The 16,290-nt window shown below is 52.9% G+C and overlaps 3 protein-coding genes across 5 annotated transcripts in view; 2 read left to right on the top strand and 1 right to left on the bottom strand.

Moving 5' to 3' along the window:
* Positions 1–36: 36 nt before the first annotated feature.
* tnpo3 (transportin 3) lies at positions 37–10,207 on the top strand. 2 transcript variants are annotated; one of them, XM_028044390.1, is made up of 23 exons: positions 37–307; positions 1,174–1,374; positions 2,092–2,165; positions 2,249–2,405; positions 2,528–2,671; positions 2,746–2,918; positions 2,990–3,128; positions 3,709–3,855; positions 3,929–4,036; positions 4,107–4,198; positions 4,267–4,406; positions 4,477–4,668; positions 6,580–6,671; positions 6,741–6,817; positions 6,884–6,944; positions 7,012–7,152; positions 7,228–7,344; positions 7,419–7,513; positions 7,781–7,937; positions 8,042–8,209; positions 8,278–8,390; positions 9,128–9,210; positions 9,710–10,207. In XM_028044390.1, exons 1-22 carry the CDS (start codon positions 188–190, stop codon positions 9,186–9,188), a joined length of 2,769 nt encoding a protein of 922 aa, XP_027900191.1. In that variant the 5' UTR covers positions 37–187; the 3' UTR covers positions 9,189–9,210; positions 9,710–10,207. The 2 variants fall into 2 exon arrangements, with proteins under 2 accessions (XP_027900191.1, XP_027900190.1); XM_028044389.1 differs by having other exon boundaries at positions 2,743–2,918.
* On the bottom strand, positions 9,486–16,159 carry irf5 (interferon regulatory factor 5). Of its 2 annotated transcripts, none has more exons than XM_028044397.1 (9): positions 14,893–16,159; positions 14,464–14,680; positions 13,999–14,185; positions 13,897–13,922; positions 13,772–13,799; positions 13,431–13,697; positions 11,688–12,077; positions 11,255–11,373; positions 9,486–11,184 (listed from the first exon to the last, which is right to left on the bottom strand). In XM_028044397.1, exons 2-9 carry the CDS (start codon positions 14,653–14,655, stop codon positions 10,957–10,959), a joined length of 1,437 nt encoding a protein of 478 aa, XP_027900198.1. In that variant the 5' UTR covers positions 14,656–14,680; positions 14,893–16,159; the 3' UTR covers positions 9,486–10,956. The 2 variants fall into 2 exon arrangements, with proteins under 2 accessions (XP_027900198.1, XP_027900199.1); XM_028044398.1 differs by having other exon boundaries at positions 9,501–11,184; positions 14,464–14,670; positions 14,892–15,030.
* LOC114161221 (coiled-coil domain-containing protein 136) overlaps positions 15,001–16,290 on the top strand; it is a 34,514-nt gene continuing 33,224 nt past the window's right edge. Inside the window, exon 1 of the mRNA XM_028044401.1 lies at positions 15,001–15,045. The gene's annotated coding sequence lies outside the window, so the exon portion shown is untranslated. The remainder of the gene's footprint in view (positions 15,046–16,290) is intronic.

The raw sequence follows: 16,290 nt of genomic DNA, 5'->3' as shown, positions 1-16,290 counted from the left end.
TCTCCTGTCTCGCAGAGAGGAACAAATACTTTGGTCGTGTTTCCAGTCGGAACAGGATTCAGGCTGTCCCCGGAAGAGCCTGTGTGAGATGGCGGTCGGTACTCGGACCGTTTGGTAGTTTTTGGGTTTTTTAGCTCTTCAGCCGAACCGAACCGTCTGCCTTACGGGAGCCTGAGTTGAGGCCGCTATGGAGGGGGGTAAACCGAGCCTGACGCTGGTCTACCAGGCGGTCCAGGCCCTGTACCACGACCCGGATCCGTCCGGGAAGGAACGAGCCTCGCTGTGGCTCGGAGAGTTGCAGAGATCGGTGAGAGCCCTGGGGAATGGTTCCGTTTGGGTCTGGCGAGGGTTTGGTTCGGGTTTAATGAGTTACCTGAGGGGGAAGAGGACAGGTGTGGCAAGCTGCGCAGTCTCAGAGGAGCTCCTGTTCCTGTTAGCATGGTGGCTAAGCTAACGGAATGAATGGATCAAAACAGAAAGAGAACCGGTCATTTTTTCACTTTATCCGGCATTTAAAGGGCGAAACTTAAATCAGATCAGTTCAATAAATAACTAATAATCAGTTTTATGATTAAAATGTTTGATTCTATGCGGAAGCAGCAGATTAATTCCCAGCAGGCCTGGTGCTGCTGTGACTGACAGCTCAGCCAGACTCCAGCCAGAATCGGCAGGATTTACCTGAAAGTGCTTCCGGATCACCTGTAGAAGGTCTAAGACCAGATCCAGAGATTCGGGGGAGAAAGTGGGTCAGGGTGCTTGAACTCGGTTCGGCATTCAGAACGGTTTCCTTAGTAATAGTGTCTGTAGTTGAAGGTGAAGCCTGCTGTCATGGTTCCCCTGTAGACCCGGTCCAGGAGGAAACGTCCTGCTGATCATGAAGGTGTTCAGGAAAACTCTAGAAGTTAAAAGTCTTTAGCTCCATGTCTGCTGCTCTCTCACATCCTGGAGAACAGCTCCAGATTCTCCTTTGCATTCAAAATGTGTCAGGTCTGACCTCCTGACCTGGGGAGGAGGTCCGGGGTCACAGAGGACTTCTGTAGCAGATCAGCCTCGACCCGGTTCTGATGGACCATCTGGCCCGGTTCTGTTCTGCTAAACAATGAACAGCTGGGCCGGTCCATGCTTAAGCCCCGACCCCTGCGGCTCAGTGACGTAACTTCCTGTCCTGTGCAGATGTTTGCCTGGGAGATCTCGGACCAGCTGCTGCAGCTGAAGCAGGACGTGGAGTCGTGTTACTTCGCTGCTCAGACCATGAAGATGAAGATCCAGACTTCCTTCTACGAGCTTCCTCCAGAGACCCACAATGCACTGCGGGACTCCCTGCTGACCCACATCCAGAACCTCAAAGACCTGTCGCCCATCATCGTCACTCAGGTAAGCCCCACCCACAGGAGGGCGGAGCCGCTGACACAGAGAGTAGTAGGAGAAAGCAGCAGGTTTGTTATTAAGGCTTTCTATGTGACAATCTGGGATTATAATCTGGATTATCAGGAAGCTGTGAATCCAAACAGCAGAAATCTGATCTGGTTCTGGTTGTCATCAGAACTCTGCTGCAGTGTTTTGGATCAGCTGAAGGATCTTAAGTGAAGAGTTCAGCCTGAGGCAACAGATCGATGGATTAGGTTATAGTTTATCAGGAAGTTTATCATTTATGCAAGATTCGAGAGATTAAAGGAGGAAACCAACTTGTTTCCTGTGGAATTAAATGACATCCTGGTTAAAAGCTTCATCACTGGAGGATCATTTGATCCCGATCAATAATCAACTGATCAAGTTCTGATCCAAAAACAAAAACTTCTGTCATTAAGGACTTAACGTCCTGTAATCTACTGCAATAGTCTGGATTACAGAGGAATCTGAGCATCATCAGTTTGTGATGTGGTTTCCTGTAGCAGTCTGTGTTACGGCGCCTCTGACTGAAGCCTGATGGGAGGACGGCACCATTCCAGGATTTGATGTAAAATCGATTCTCTGTGACATTATTTCAAATGTTCAGCTTTATCAGTGGTTCTGGTCAGCCCGGTTCTGACTCAGTCCTGGCCCAGTCCAGGCCCGGTTATGGCCCAGGTCTGACCCGGTCCTGTCTTGCAGCTGGCCCTGGCCATCGCTGACCTCGCTCTGCAGATGGCGTCCTGGAAGGGCTGCGTTCACACGCTCATAGAGAAGTAGGAACGCTCGCCGTCTCGCCGCTCTGTGTTTGTGCCGCCCGGCCGACCTTTGACCCAGCCGTGTGGCTCCGCCCCCTCAGGTACAACGAGGACGCGGGCTCCATGCCGTTCCTCATCGAGATCCTGACGGTCCTGCCGGAGGAAGTTCACAGCCGGTCGCTGCGGATCGGCGCCAACCGCCGCACCGAGATCATCGAGGACCTGGCCTTCTACTCCAACACCGTGATCGCCCTGCTGGTAGGGACACACGTCCTCTGGCTGTCCAGTCACTAGGGGGCGCCTGATCTGTCTCTGCCGGTACCTCTGTCCTCCACGTGTCTCCCTAACGTCCCTGTCCCCCTGGCCCACCCCGTCCCCAGACGTCCTGCGTGGAGAAGGCAGGCGGCGATGAGAAGATGCTCATCAAGGTGTTCCGTTGCCTGGGCAGTTGGTTCAACCTGGGCGTCCTGGACAGCAACTTCATGGCCAGCAACCAGCTGCTGATGGTCCTGTTCCAGATCCTGGTGAGTCCCGGTTCTGGCCCCGGTCCCGGTCCAGGGCCCCAGACTCTAACTGGTTCCGCTCCGTGTCCCAGCAGAGGGACGAGACGTCCACCAACCTGCATGAGGCGGCGTCGGACTGCGTGTGCTCGGCGCTGTACGCCATCGAGAGCGTGGACACCAACGTGGCTCTGGCGCTGCAGCTGTTCCAGGGCGTGCTGACGCTGGAGACGGCCTACCACATGGCCGTGGCCCGCGAGGACCTGGACAAGTAAGGTTCCGGCCGGCCCGGCGGCGGCCCGGGGACCGGTCGCCGCAGTAACGGCCGCTCTGTGTCCACAGGGTGCTGAACTACTGCCGGATCTTCACGGAGCTCTGCGAGACGTTCCTGGAGACGACGGTCCGAACGCCGGGTCAGGGCATGGGCGACCTGAGGACGCTGGAGCTGCTGCTGATCTGCGCCGGACACCCGCAGTACGAGGTACCGGAACCGGACCGGGCCGGTTAGAGTTACCGGCTAATCCTGATCTGATTCGGGCAGTAAACTCATCAGGGGTCATAGGTCGCCTTCAATTGGCAGGCAGGAAGGCAGACATTGGGTCAGCAGAGGTCAGTAGGTGTCAGCAGGGTGACGCGGCGCTCTGACTATAGACTTTAGTATAACTGATTATAAATCACTCGATAGATTAAAGATCTGCTGATACCAGACCGCTCAGGTCTGCTGGTTCCGGTTCCGGTTCTGGTTCATAGAAACGGCATCCAGCTTCTATGCCCTGCAGATCTGGAACAAACTTTCAGAAAACTGCAAATCTGCTGAAACCCTGAGCTCCTTTAAGTCAGTGGATCTGATGGCTATTCTTCACTTCGCGATGTTTTTACTGAAACGTTCTGAGAAACTGGACCGACTGGGTTCTGGTTCTGGCAGGGTTCTGCAGCCTGAACTAATCCAGGTCAGAACCTGTTGGGGTCTGAAGGAACAGTACCGGTCCAAACTGGCTTATCGACAGAACCTTCTGCGTGGAGGTCCAGTTGGCGTGGTTCTGACCCGGTTCTGTCTGCAGGTTGTGGAGATCTCCTTTAACTTCTGGTACCGCCTGGGCGAGCATCTCTACAAGATCAACGACGCCAACCTGCATGGCGTTTTCCGGCCGTACATCCAGCGGCTGCTGCACTGCCTGGCCCGCCACTGCCAGCTCGACCCGGACCACGTAAGGCTCCGGGACCGGCTTGCTCCGACCCGGTTCTGGCCCGGTTCTGACCCAGTTCCGCTTCGCTCCACAGGAGGGAATTCCGGAAGAAACAGACGACTTTGGGGAGTTCAGGATGAGAGTATCGGACCTGGTGAAGGACGTGATCTTCTTGGTCGGCTCCATGGAGTGCTTCTCTCAGGTACCACAGGAACCTCGGCCCGGTTCCGGCCCGGTTTGGCTTCCTGCTGACGGCGCGTTCTGTCTTCCAGCTGTACTCCACCCTGAAGGACGGGAACCCGCCCTGGGAGGTGACGGAGGCCGTCCTCTTCATCATGGCTTCCATCGCCAAGAGCGTCGACCCGTGAGTACCGCTGCCGAGCAGAACCGAGTCAGTACCAGGCCCAGAGCACTGACGCCGCCTGTTTGCAGGGAGAACAACCCGACGGTGGCCGAGGTGCTGCAGCAGGTGGTGCTGCTGCCGGAGAGCGTGCACATGGCTGTGCGCTACACCAGCATCGAGCTGGTGGGGGAGATGAGCGAGGTGGTGGACCGGAACCCGCACTTCCTGGGTAGGTGGACCGGTCCGGGCTCGCTGGCTCCAACCGGCCGACGGTTCTGATCCGGCTCTGTGTTCTGCAGACCCGGTTCTGAACTACCTGATGAAGGGCCTGAGGGAGAAGCCGCTGGCGTCGGCGGCGGCCAAGGCCATCCACAACATCTGCTCGGTCTGCCGCGACCACATGGCCCAGCACTTCCAGGGGCTGCTGGACATCGCCCGCTCCCTCGACTCCTTCGCCCTGTCCACCGAGGCCGCCGTGGGCCTCCTCAAAGGTAACGGGTCAGAACCGGGTCAGAAGGTTCTGACCTTGCTGTAGGAAGAATCTCAGCTACGGCTAAAACCATTAATCGATTATCAAACAATTAATTTAGTCATTGATTAATCGTTAACTGGCTGCAGCGTGATGTCACAGGTTAAGCCCCGCCCCCGTCTCTCTACTGGAGGAGGGTAGTTGGTTACTGGCGCTAGTTGGTTTTAGCTGGCCCAGAACGCTCTAAACCCCACAGGTTTTCAGCGCGATGCTAACTGGGTTCTAGAGAACAGCCAGGGAAACCAGTTCAGGTATGCTAGCTTGACTTTGACAACCATAACATGTAGACGTGCTGCTGGATTCAGTGAGTTTTAAGTTTAGGAAAAAAGGAACCCACTCCCCAAGTCTGACAGATCATCAGTAGATCAGGAGTTTAAGTTAGCCAATTAGCTGATAGCTACCACAGCAGCAGCTAATCCACCACAGAATAAACCTCAAGCCTAAAAACAGGAACATGTAAATGGCTGAATATTTTCTTCTTTGTGTATGAAATGTTTGCGTGTTTTGACCCTGGTATTATTGCCGTTGTTGTTAATTGCTACGGCAACAAGTCTGTGTGTAGTGTAGCCGACACAGAGCGAGAAACAAGAAGATTTTTTTTTTCTTAACCTTATTAATCCCATAGGGAAACTGAGGTTATCTGTTGCTCACACATTAATTCACATCCACACAGCATTAAAATCGTACAGCTGGGGACACCCATAAAAGATACAATAATATAATAAATAAATACATGACCACTAAAACGAGGTCTAGTAAAAGTGCTTAAATATGTTAAAATACTAGTTACCCCGTCTCCCTCCCTTTCAGCATTATAAAGCCTAACGGCCCGTGGGACAAAGCAGTTTTTAATCCTCTCGGTGGAACAGCCCAGTGAGAGGAACCAGTCCCTGAAGGGGCTCCTCTGGTTGGAGAAAACAGCGTACAGAGGACGGCTGGTGTTCTCCAGGACTAGCCTGGGTTTAGACGGTGTCCCCTGTTCCACCACCGTCTCCACAGACTCTGGGCCCACACCGACCGCGGAGCCAGCTCTGCAGATGAGGCGGCTCGGTCTCTGTGTGTCTCTCTTCCTTGCATTGCCCCCCCAACAAACGATTGCATAGAATATAATGGACTTATAAAACATGTACAGGAGCTTAGAGCACACATTGAAGGAGGCCAATCTCCTCAAAAAGTACATTCTACTCTGTTCTTTTAGTTTTTAGACTAAAAGCAGAGGTCTGCGGGCTTTTTAGAATTTAGTTATTCTTCACCAGTTTTTCTGCGTTATTTTTCCCTCTGCTGTGGCGCTGCGCTGAATTAATAACTGCTACATCTCCAAAAACACATTCATATAAATATTTAGCATTTAGCTCTACTGGCTGTTTTAGCTTCACCTGGTTCACATCAATCTTTGATCAGAAATAATCGGCTGTGTTCCTGATTTTTAGCCAATTGGTTTTTATATTTAAAAGTTGAATTATTTAGTGTTTTTCATATTAAGTTTCATTCAGCAGAATGTGACATTTTTTCCAATTAATTTTCAGAATAATAAAACAGAATCGTTCTTTAATGTCCCAAAGCTTCCTGGGTGGGTCCAATAGAACTTTTATTTTGAGCAGCAGAACCTCATGAATCAGCTGGGTTCTGTTCAGGTAGAACCGGGTCCGGTCTGGGGTCTGCGTCTCCTTCTGGAGCCCGGCCCAGTTCCGCTTCTGATGAGCTGAAATCGCGTTGCCGTGGCGACGCAGCGATATTGCCTCGTAGTCGGCTCTGAAGGGAATCGGAACCAGCTAGGTTTGAACCCGGAACCTCCAGCAGCTCTGGTTTAGGGACCGATTGGACCTGCCGGTTCTGGCCGGTCCGGCTGTGACTCTGACCGTTACCTGTGCAGGTACGGCACTGGTTCTGGCCCGGCTGCCTCTGGAGAAGATCGCGGAGTGCCTCAGCGACCTGTGCGCCGTTCAGGTTCTGGCTTTGAAGAAGGTGAGTGCGCTTCAGGTCGGGCCGGCGCCGCCGAGCCGGAACCGGTCCGACTGGGTTCTGTCCCCGCAGCTGCTGGCGGAGCGGTCCAGGAACGGGAAGTCGGCCGACCCGACGGCGTGGCTGGACCGACTGGCCGTCATCTTCAGGTGAGTGGAGCCGCAGGAAGATTCCTGCCGCCGCCACAGACAGTGAACGCATCGTCTCGTCCTCAGACACACGAACCCCATCGTGGAGAACGGCCAGACGCACCCGTGCCAGAAGGTGATCCAGGAGGTGAGGCACCGCTCACCTAGACTTTACCTGTCCCAGCCTGTCCCAACCTGTCCCCCTGTCCCCCCAGATCTGGCCCGTCCTGTCGGAGACGCTCAACGCCCACCAGGCTGATAATCGCATCGTGGAGCGTTGCTGCCGCTGCCTGCGCTTCGCCGTGCGCTGCGTCGGGAAAGGCTCCGCCTCCCTGCTGCAGCCGCTCGTCACTCAGGTGAGTCGCCGTCGGAACGGGGTCTGCGGGTGACCGTTGCCGTGGCGATGCTGACGGGGCGCTCATGTCCTTCAGATGGTGAGCGTCTACCAGGTGTACCCGCACTCCTGCTTCCTGTACCTGGGCAGCATCCTGGTGGACGAGTACGGCATGGAGGAGGGCTGCAGGCAGGGGCTGCTGGACATGCTGCAGGTAAGCCGCCCTCACCCGATCTAGGCCACGCCCCCTGCCGGGCTGATGACCAGCAGCCGCTGTGTGTCCCGCAGGCGCTGTGTATGCCCACCTTCCAGCTGCTGGAGCAGCCCAACAGCCTGAGGAACCACCCGGACACCGTGGACGACCTGTTCAGACTGGCCACCAGGTGAGCTCAACTGGCTTCCTATTGGCTGCACATGTTCACCGTAAACTGCTAAAACGTCACAACAGGCCAGAACTCAGAAAACTAGCAACAGATTGAAACATGAAGCAGCAGAACCAGAGCAGCATCTCAGCGGGTCGGTGAAGGTTCTGAAGCGTCTCAGAGCTTCTCAATGAACTTTTGGACGTATAAATTTACCGTCGCATGATGATCATTGAGACATGGTGGACAGACATCAGAGCGCCGTCCCACTGTCCTCTCTGTCCCCAGGTTCGTCCAGAGGAGTCCCGTCACGTTGCTAGGCAGCAGCATCGTGGTCCACATCATCCAGTGCGCCATCGCCGCCACATCGCTCGACCACCGGGACGCCAACTGCAGCGTCATGAAGTTCATCCGAGACCTGATCCACACCGGAGTCGGCAACGACGTGAGTCGGAACCAGAACCGGGCCGGAGGCTCCAGGAGGAGCCGGTGGTGCCGTTCACTGGGTTCATCTCTCTCTCTCTTTTTCTCTCTCTCTCTCGCCCCCAGCATGAGGAGGACTTTGCGCTGCGGAAGCGTCTGATTGGTCAGGCCATGGAGCAGAACGGCCAGCAGCTCATCAACCAGCTGCTGCACTCCTGCTGCTTCTGCCTGCCGCCGTACACGCTGCCCGACGTGGCCGAGGTCCTCTGGGAGGTCATGCTGTTCGACCGACCCGTGAGTCCTGCCGGTTCTGGTTCCGGTCTGGTTCCGGAGCCGCGGCTCACTCCGCTCCTCTGTTCCAGATGTTCTGCCGCTGGCTGGAGAACGCGCTGAAGGGGTTGCCGAAGCAGACGGCGGGCGGCGCCTTGACCGTCACCCACAAGCAGCTGACCGAGTTCCACAAGCAGGTGACCAGGTGAGTCCGGCGGGTCGGAACCGGGCTGCACTGAGGCTGGGTGATTGATTTCACTTTTAGAAAATCAGAATGTTTTTCCACCAATCACCTCCTTGGGTTTCAGTGATGTCATGGAGCCCAAGGCGGCCATCTTGTTTGACTTTATGATGGAGTATTAGGGCTAGGCTACGATTTATATTTTCAATTAAGAGGATAAAATAGGAATATTAAGATGAGGAATGCTCTTGAGTTTATGTAGAAGAAACTGAGCTGCTCACATCAGATGCTTATTTTATGGTTTTATTCATAAATAAAAATGGGAATTCAGAATAAACATTTTCTAACCCTGGGCTGATCATTCAGGAGGTGGACTGAAAGAAAATCCACTGTCAGTTGTAATTTCTTTTTTTTAATTGATATAAAAAAATCAGGTTTTATTTTCATCCACGTCGCCCAGCCTCCGTTCCTCTCATGATGTTAGCCGCTGCTACTTCCTGTTGGTTCTGTGGTTGCCATGCCGACAGCGAACTGAAGAGTTTGTGTTGGATCCCAGTTCATGTTCTGACCCGATCAGCCTCCGGCGAAGGCGTCGGGATGACTCATCGTGAGGCGTTCAGGGGCCATCAGCTCGTGTTGGGACCGGCCCAGCGGAGGGCGGGGCGCTGCTGGATCAGAACCCGATCAGTACCGGCGGGAGCGGGTCCAGACTTGCCCTGCCCTGAGACCAGAAGGCCTTCATGTGTGTGTTTCTCTTTCAGTGCTGAGGAGTGCAAGCAGGTGTGCTGGGCCATCAGAGAGTTCACCAGGCTGTACCGGTAGCTGCAGCTTCTCATGACACCAGGTACGCACTGGGAATGCTGGGAGCCCTTCACCACAGATCAGCTGGTTAGCTTCCTGCTACCTTCTGTAGATTACACACAGTCAGAATCAGAAGGAGCTTCCAAGTTTCACCTCAAGGCCCCTTCCAGAACCGACCCGGTACATAACGTGACTCCATAGACCCCCGTTAGCTAGGTAGCGGTTAACGTTAGCCTGATGAGCCGGCGGTGTTTCCAGGTGGGTTATAGAAAGGGCCCTGAGATCTTTGGTGCTATTTATAAACACTATGTTACTGAATTAAACCAGAATCTCTTTATTGTTTGCAGAACAAAATTTAATTTCAGCCAAACACAAACAAGGGAGACGTTACCTGCTCAAACGATTCTTTATCTCAAGATATTTGCTGTAGAAACAAGAACAAAATACTTAGTTTGTGTTTTTACAGTGTGGTTTCATAGAAAGTGTCCTGGGATGACTGATGAAGAGCTGGAACCGCTCCTCTTCCTCCTCCTCTTCCTCAGGTTAAATCTTTAGTTGACCAACATTCAGAGGTGACGGCAAAAAGCTGCGACTGCAGACGAGGAAGACGGAGGGACTTTGAATGTGAAACGGGACTCTGTGACCCGACGGAGGAGAGACAGACGGAGCCCACCCCCCCCAGCTCACCTGCAGCAGGTGGTTCTGGGTGGGCGGGGTCAGGACCGGTTCCTGCTGGACCCTCGGAGGCGATTAATCAGGACGTGCCTGCTCAACTGTTTTTAAGAGATTTATTTTTGGGACTTTGGTCAAGATGTTTCTGTCCGTGCCAAAAAACAGAGCCAAAAAATTTCCCATGATGCTGTGGGCCGCATGGCGGAACGCTGGAGGATTTGGCGTCACCTTTGACCTTTTATCTTTGGTTTATTTTAGTTGTTTTTCCATGAATGGAAACAGAGAGGACTGTGGGTAATGAGGCGGACTGACACCATGACATCAGTGGTGATGTAGCCTTGCTGTAAACAATAAAACAGCTGAAAACACTCTGCTTCTTCTTCTGTGGTTTTACAAAGGGAGACACACTGGGACCAGTCTAACCAGTAACACCTGAGCTCAGGTGTTTCTGTAACCTGACCCCACCTGATGAAGGGTGAGGTCATCCTCACCTGAGACTGGGAGTTCTGGTTAGACTGGTTCCTGCTGCAGGGCCCTGTCCGTCCTCCGGGCGGCGCCAGAGAGCAAACTGAAACAATCAATGACAAAAATGCAAATTTGGTTGTGATGGACCAGCAGCAGAATACTGCAGCAATTCTGACCCGGACACATGCTGGTACCGGACTTGCCAGACGGAAATCGTTTAATTGGGTCCAACTGATTTGGTTCTAGAAGAGTTCCTGAACCGCTAAAGAATTCCCCACAAACCAGAACCATGTTTCTGTCTCTGGTTTGGGTCGCACTGACCAACCGACTACCGGTACCAAACTACCTGGAACTGTGATGTGCGGGTTCTGTGTGGACAGGCCCGGTTCAGAAGCCGGGTCTGGATTCCGTCAGAACCAGAACCTGTAGCAGCCAAAGTCCAAATAAAAACCTTCAGGAAGGAACCAGAACCTTCTGGGTCAGCACGTGGGACCGGGTAGGCAAGTAGAACCCAGACTGAGAGTTTGGAGGTTTTCAGAACCAAATGCCTGGACCTTTAGACAGCAAAGCAGAAAACCGTTCTGGTCCAACGACCCAACACTTTGTGATGTCGCAGAGGTTGAACCCCAGGATTCTGGTCCAGGTTCTGGTCTCAGCTGGTCCCCATGGAGAACCCAGTAGAGGCCTCTAGAGAGCTGGTGGGTGCCCAGGGCCCGGTTGGACCCAGTTGGTTCTGGAGCAGCCGCTGCAGCTCCTTGAACTGCTCCACCGTCTCGTCCTTGACGTCCGGGTTGGAGATCTGCAGCCGGATGCTGTCGGTGGACCAGGCCAGCTCTCCGGAGAACATCTCCGTCAGGATCCGGGCCACCACCGGAACCACCTGCACAGCAACAGAACCTTTACAACTCGCACCAGCAGAACCCGGGTCGACGTGACCATCGGCCACCCACCTGGACCATGATGAGCTTCTTCTCTTTGGGCTTCCTGTCCGGCCAGTCCTCTCCGAAGCAGAAGAAGACTTCGAATGGCGGCGGGTTGGTGGCCTCGCCCTTCTGGAACGAGATGAGCCCTGTGGACCAGAACCGCTGTTAGAACCAAACCGTCGCTAGAACTGAATCCCAGAATACGTTCCCTAAACAGAATAGCCTACAGCAGGGCTGCTCAAGTCCAGTCCTCGAGAGCTACCGTCCTGCAACTTTTAGAAGCATCCTTACTCCAACAGACCGGGATCGGTTCTGAACAGACCTGCTACCGAGCCGTTCATTTGATTCAGGTGGGTTGGAGCAGGGAAGCATCTGAACGCTGCAGGACGGTTGCTCTGGAGGACTGGACTTGAGCAGCCCTGGCCTCCAGGAACCCAAAGAACCGGGTCAGAAGACAAACCTTGCAGGAAGTCGTTCAGGCTGAACACCCGGATCCTCCTCTCCCGCTCCATGGGGTTGGGTGGACCCAGTTCTGGCATTCCCGGGCCAGACCAAAATACCTTGCACTGACAGAGGCGGATGGCATAGATGTCCTGCTGCTGGATCTCCAGGATCAGACCGCGGTCCATCACGTCCAGCAGAGCGTCCGTGTAGAATCGCTGCTTCTGGTTCTGGATCTCCACTGTTCCCGGGAACAGAACCTGCTGCAGACTGACTGGACCGAACAGGTCCACCTGCTCCGGCGTCGGTTCCAGGTGGCCGTAGTAGACCCGGCAGCCCTGGGGGTTGCTAACTGTCAGGGAGCCCATGGCCCGGCCCCGGTACCAAAACTTCAGGTCCAGATCTGTTACTGCAGAACCAAGACAGGAGAGGCCTTGGTTAGCGGGTGATGACCCATGGAGGGAATAATGGCGCCGTCTCTTGGTTCAGTAACAAGTAATCTAATTACTTATTCTGCAGCTAGAGAGCTAAAGCTGTGACCCAAAGCTGAGGGAGGACAGCAGCACCGAGTTCAATTAGTGGCAGTGGCAACTGTGTGTATTATGATAATGTATTATTGCTGTCCTTTTTTAAAAAATAATTGATTTACTTGAAAAAAATATCATGTTCAATCAGTGGCAACTACCACTATCTGGAACTGCCACTTCCCTTTCAGTAAATGTCAGAATATTACAGATCTTACACGGTTTAATAATAACACAATACACATAATTTAAAAAATAATTATTAACTAACACGTCTTCTAAAAACTGGGGTCGGCAGTAACTGCCTTAGCAGGTCTGGCGCGCTAGTGCTAGGTGATCTCTGCTGCTGATTGGCTGAGGAAAACTAAAAGAGTCGCTGTAAACCAATCAAAGGCAGAGTTGGGCGGGCCTTCGAGCAGTGAGCGGAAAGCAAATAAACGCAGATGCGGTAGAACCAGCTGCGGAGCGGGCAAGCTAAGCTAAGCTAAACTAAATTGAGCCAAGCTAAGCTAAGCTGAGGTAAGCTAAACTAACCTAAGCACAGATCAATCTACATGTGAAAGAAACGCTGTTCTTTATATCAGTTATAAGAAACTTTGAGCTCATGAACCAACTAACCCTAACCCTAACCCAACTAAGCTAGTAACCAGGAAGGCTGTTGATGCTAGCAGGTGAGGCTAATATCATTAGCTCGCTGTTTATAAATGGCGACGCTGCCCATCAGGCTAAGCTTGGTTTTACTGATCGTTTCTTTTCCTTTCAGTGTTCATTTGATTCAGTTTTAGTTCAGCATAAATGATGAAGATGGGATCCAAAAGTAGCTAATATAGTTTCTTTAAAAGCAACTTGTCCTGCACTGGACCTGTTTCAGAGTTCGAGAGGAACATGGGTCTGATCAGAACCCAGTTGGGATCACATGACCCGGTAGAACCTCCACCCTGGTCCAGATGGTGGTTCTGGTCAGGTTCTGGACCCATCTAACTTTGCAGGGTTAGGGTTAACCACAATTTGAGGGGATGATGACGGGTCAGTAGAACCGGTTCTGGGTCTCTGATCAAGTCCAGAATCACCTGTTCCTCCTCCATAAGATTTTAGCACTGGTTCTGTCCCGAGCCACTGCAGAACCTTTTGGTCCTGGACCAGCAGTCCTCTCGGAAACCAGGAGGTCTGATTAGTTTGGACCTGTTGAGTACTAGCAGACCGACTCAGCAGAGGAACCAGAACTGGACCGGACTCACGTGGGACGCTGCTCAGCAGGTCGTACTTGCAGGGCTGCTGGTTCTGATGGTCCGACTGGTTCTGGACGGACTCCATGCTGCTGGCCTCCATGGATTCTGGCAGAGTAGAGGACAGCGGGTTCAGGTTCTGGAGTCCGGCCGGGTCGAAGCTACTCAGGTCCGCCATTGAACCCCGAGGCTGGAGGTCAGAGGTCAGGGGCAGCAGCGGCATCGAGATCACCTGGGTCGACCCGAAGGGCGGAAAAGAGGCGGGCTCGATCCGAGGGTCTACAGGGACGGAACCGGGTCAGACTGGGTCAGGCTGTCAGTGGTTACCATAGAAACGCTGGAGAGGGACTTACTGATGGAGAGATCGGTGAGGTCCGGCATCTGGAAACGGTCAGGAGGAAAAACTGACAGGTCAGCTGGTTCTGGTTCTGATCTACTTTATCCAATTAGGTTCTGTTCACCTGGCTCTCATCCTCACCTCCTCATCGTCGTCCTCGGCTCCGTCTGAAACACAGAACCACATCAGAACATCGTCAAAACCGTCCCGCAGATTGGACCGGGACGGGTCCAGTCGGCTCACCTGCAGCGCCGGTTCCGTCGCAGACCTCGTAGATCTTGTAGGGACGGAGCGGCGTCTCCTTGGTTCCGTCGAACCTGAGCCGGAACTCACGGCTCTTGTTGAGCGCGCAGCGCAGGTTCGCCTTCCACTTGGCCGGGTCCGGTTCGTCCACACCCTCCTGGTACTTCCCGGTCTCCACGGCCCACGCCTGCAAGACAGGGACGGGTCAGAACCGGGTCAGGAGATGCAGCCGGTGCTGGATGGAGAGTTTCTGGGTCCAGATTCCAGGTTATGGTTCTGGTTTGCGGTGAAGCTACCAGAAAGAGGAAGCAGAGAAAGCGGAACCACGCTGAGCAGAACCGAAACCTGCAGCGGCAGGAAGTCCAACAGGAAGACTGAGGACATCTTCTGGCCCGGTCCCGACCCGGCCCAGTTCCTCTTTCATCCCCCCCCCCCCGCTGCTTAACGGACCCAGAGGAACCGAACCTTAAAGATGGTGTTCTCCTCCTCCGACATCGGCGTGTGGCGGGTCGCGTGTTTCCATGGGATCTGAAAGAGCCGCTGCTCCGAACCGAGCCGCTGCTCCGAACCGAGCCACTGCAGACCCGGATACCTGCCGCTGTTCACCTGGGCCAGCAGCCAGGGCTTCAGGCGGATCCGGCGTGGGTGGATGCTCATGGCAGAGCACTGGGAGCACTGGGACCTGTGGTTATTAGGACGAGTAGGCTTAAGGTTCTGGACGGAACCGCAGTCTGAGTCCAACTGGACCAGCATGGCTTCCTGGGGTCCGAACCGGTTCCTGAACTGGTCTGGGTTAAAGTTTTTCTGCAAATGATCCGACTCAGAAACCAGTTCGGAACCAGTCAGTCTGTCGCTGCAACGGATCTCGGATCACTCCGTTGATGATGGACTCACCTTGGCTGGGTACCTGGTTCCGGTTCTGCGCTCTTTTTGTGAAACAGTCGCGTGCTCCGAACCGAACCAACAACATACAACCGAACAGTTCGGCACCGGACCGGAGGGTACCGCCCGACAGAAAGTTCCTGGGAGTTTTTTAGCTGAAGAAAAGTGAGTCTGCATGAAAACTGCTTCCGCCCAAAGATGACGTTACTTTCGAAATAAAAGCTCCCGTAATACCGTTTTGTGTTTTGATCATAGATTATTAAGCTTTGCTTGAAGCAAAAAACACCTAAAGTTCATCTGAAGCTGGTTTTATTGAAGAAATAGTTTTTGTTGTATGAGTCGAACCGGCAGAACATTTTCAGTAAAGCAGGAATCCGTTAGCATGAGGTCCTGAGGCTTTTATTTTGAAATCGGGGTTGTAGTTGTCGGGGTGTGACGTGTACCTGCATGCTAGCTGACGTGTGGGTGTTTATCAGTAAATTTTTAGGTTCAGAACAGAACCAACCAGGACCCAGAACAGGGTACTGGAGTGTTCTGCAGGGTCAAACTGGACTCAGACGGTTTCCTGACATTCCCAGGGCCAGAGTTTCTGGATAACCCAGAAGTCTAAATGGACCTTCCCAGTGGTCCCAATAAGTCAAAGATGTTCTGTGGAACCCAGAATCAGAACCGGAACCAGTCCCAGTGGGTCAGCAGTGATTCACGGTGGTGACTGAGTAATGCTGTGGGAGCAGACAGATTCTGTCCTGCTGGTTGGACATTACTGGACCTTCAAACAACAACCCGACAGTATCTCCTGGTCCACCAAACCTGGTTCTGGTTCTGGTTTTGGTTCTGGTGAAGTCATCCTGACTGGAGCTGGTCTGGTTTTCTTCAAGCTGCTGATGTTTGGATGTTTATCTCCTGAATTTGTTTTTGATGTTGGAACTCCTCCTGGCCCAGAATGTTTACTGGAAGGAAAAACTGGAGACGGTTGGAAATGTTCCTGAGACTGCTGCAGGTCCTGAGTTGCCCTCTAGGATTCAGTGGTTCATCTGTGGACTGGAGGACAAACCGTTTTGGATGGTTCCACTTGAAGCCACTAGGTGGCAGTGTAGGACCAATCAGTTGCTTTAATAAACACAAATATTTCTTCTAAAGTTGATCTGGGCTGCAGCTGGTTCTGGTTCCGGTTTGGGTCTCAGTATCTCTTAGATAATCTAGTGTTCATAAACTCAGTTATTAGCTCAGATAATTCGGGTATAAACGACATAACTATATTACAGATTTGTTTCCTCAAATATTGGTTTTACATGTTGCTTCTAATCTTGTGTTTTGAAGATCTACTTAACTAATTAAAAAAATGAAATATGAAAGCTTCACTTTTATATTTTATAAATCTTTTACACTTTGGGTCAAAAAAACACTTCA

The sequence above is a fragment of the Xiphophorus couchianus genome, chromosome 17, assembly GCF_001444195.1.
Source record: "Xiphophorus couchianus chromosome 17, X_couchianus-1.0, whole genome shotgun sequence".
Taxonomy (NCBI): Eukaryota; Metazoa; Chordata; class Actinopteri; order Cyprinodontiformes; family Poeciliidae; genus Xiphophorus; species Xiphophorus couchianus.
Note: the sequence above shows the minus strand (reverse complement) of the source record. Positions and strands in the feature narration are given on the sequence as shown.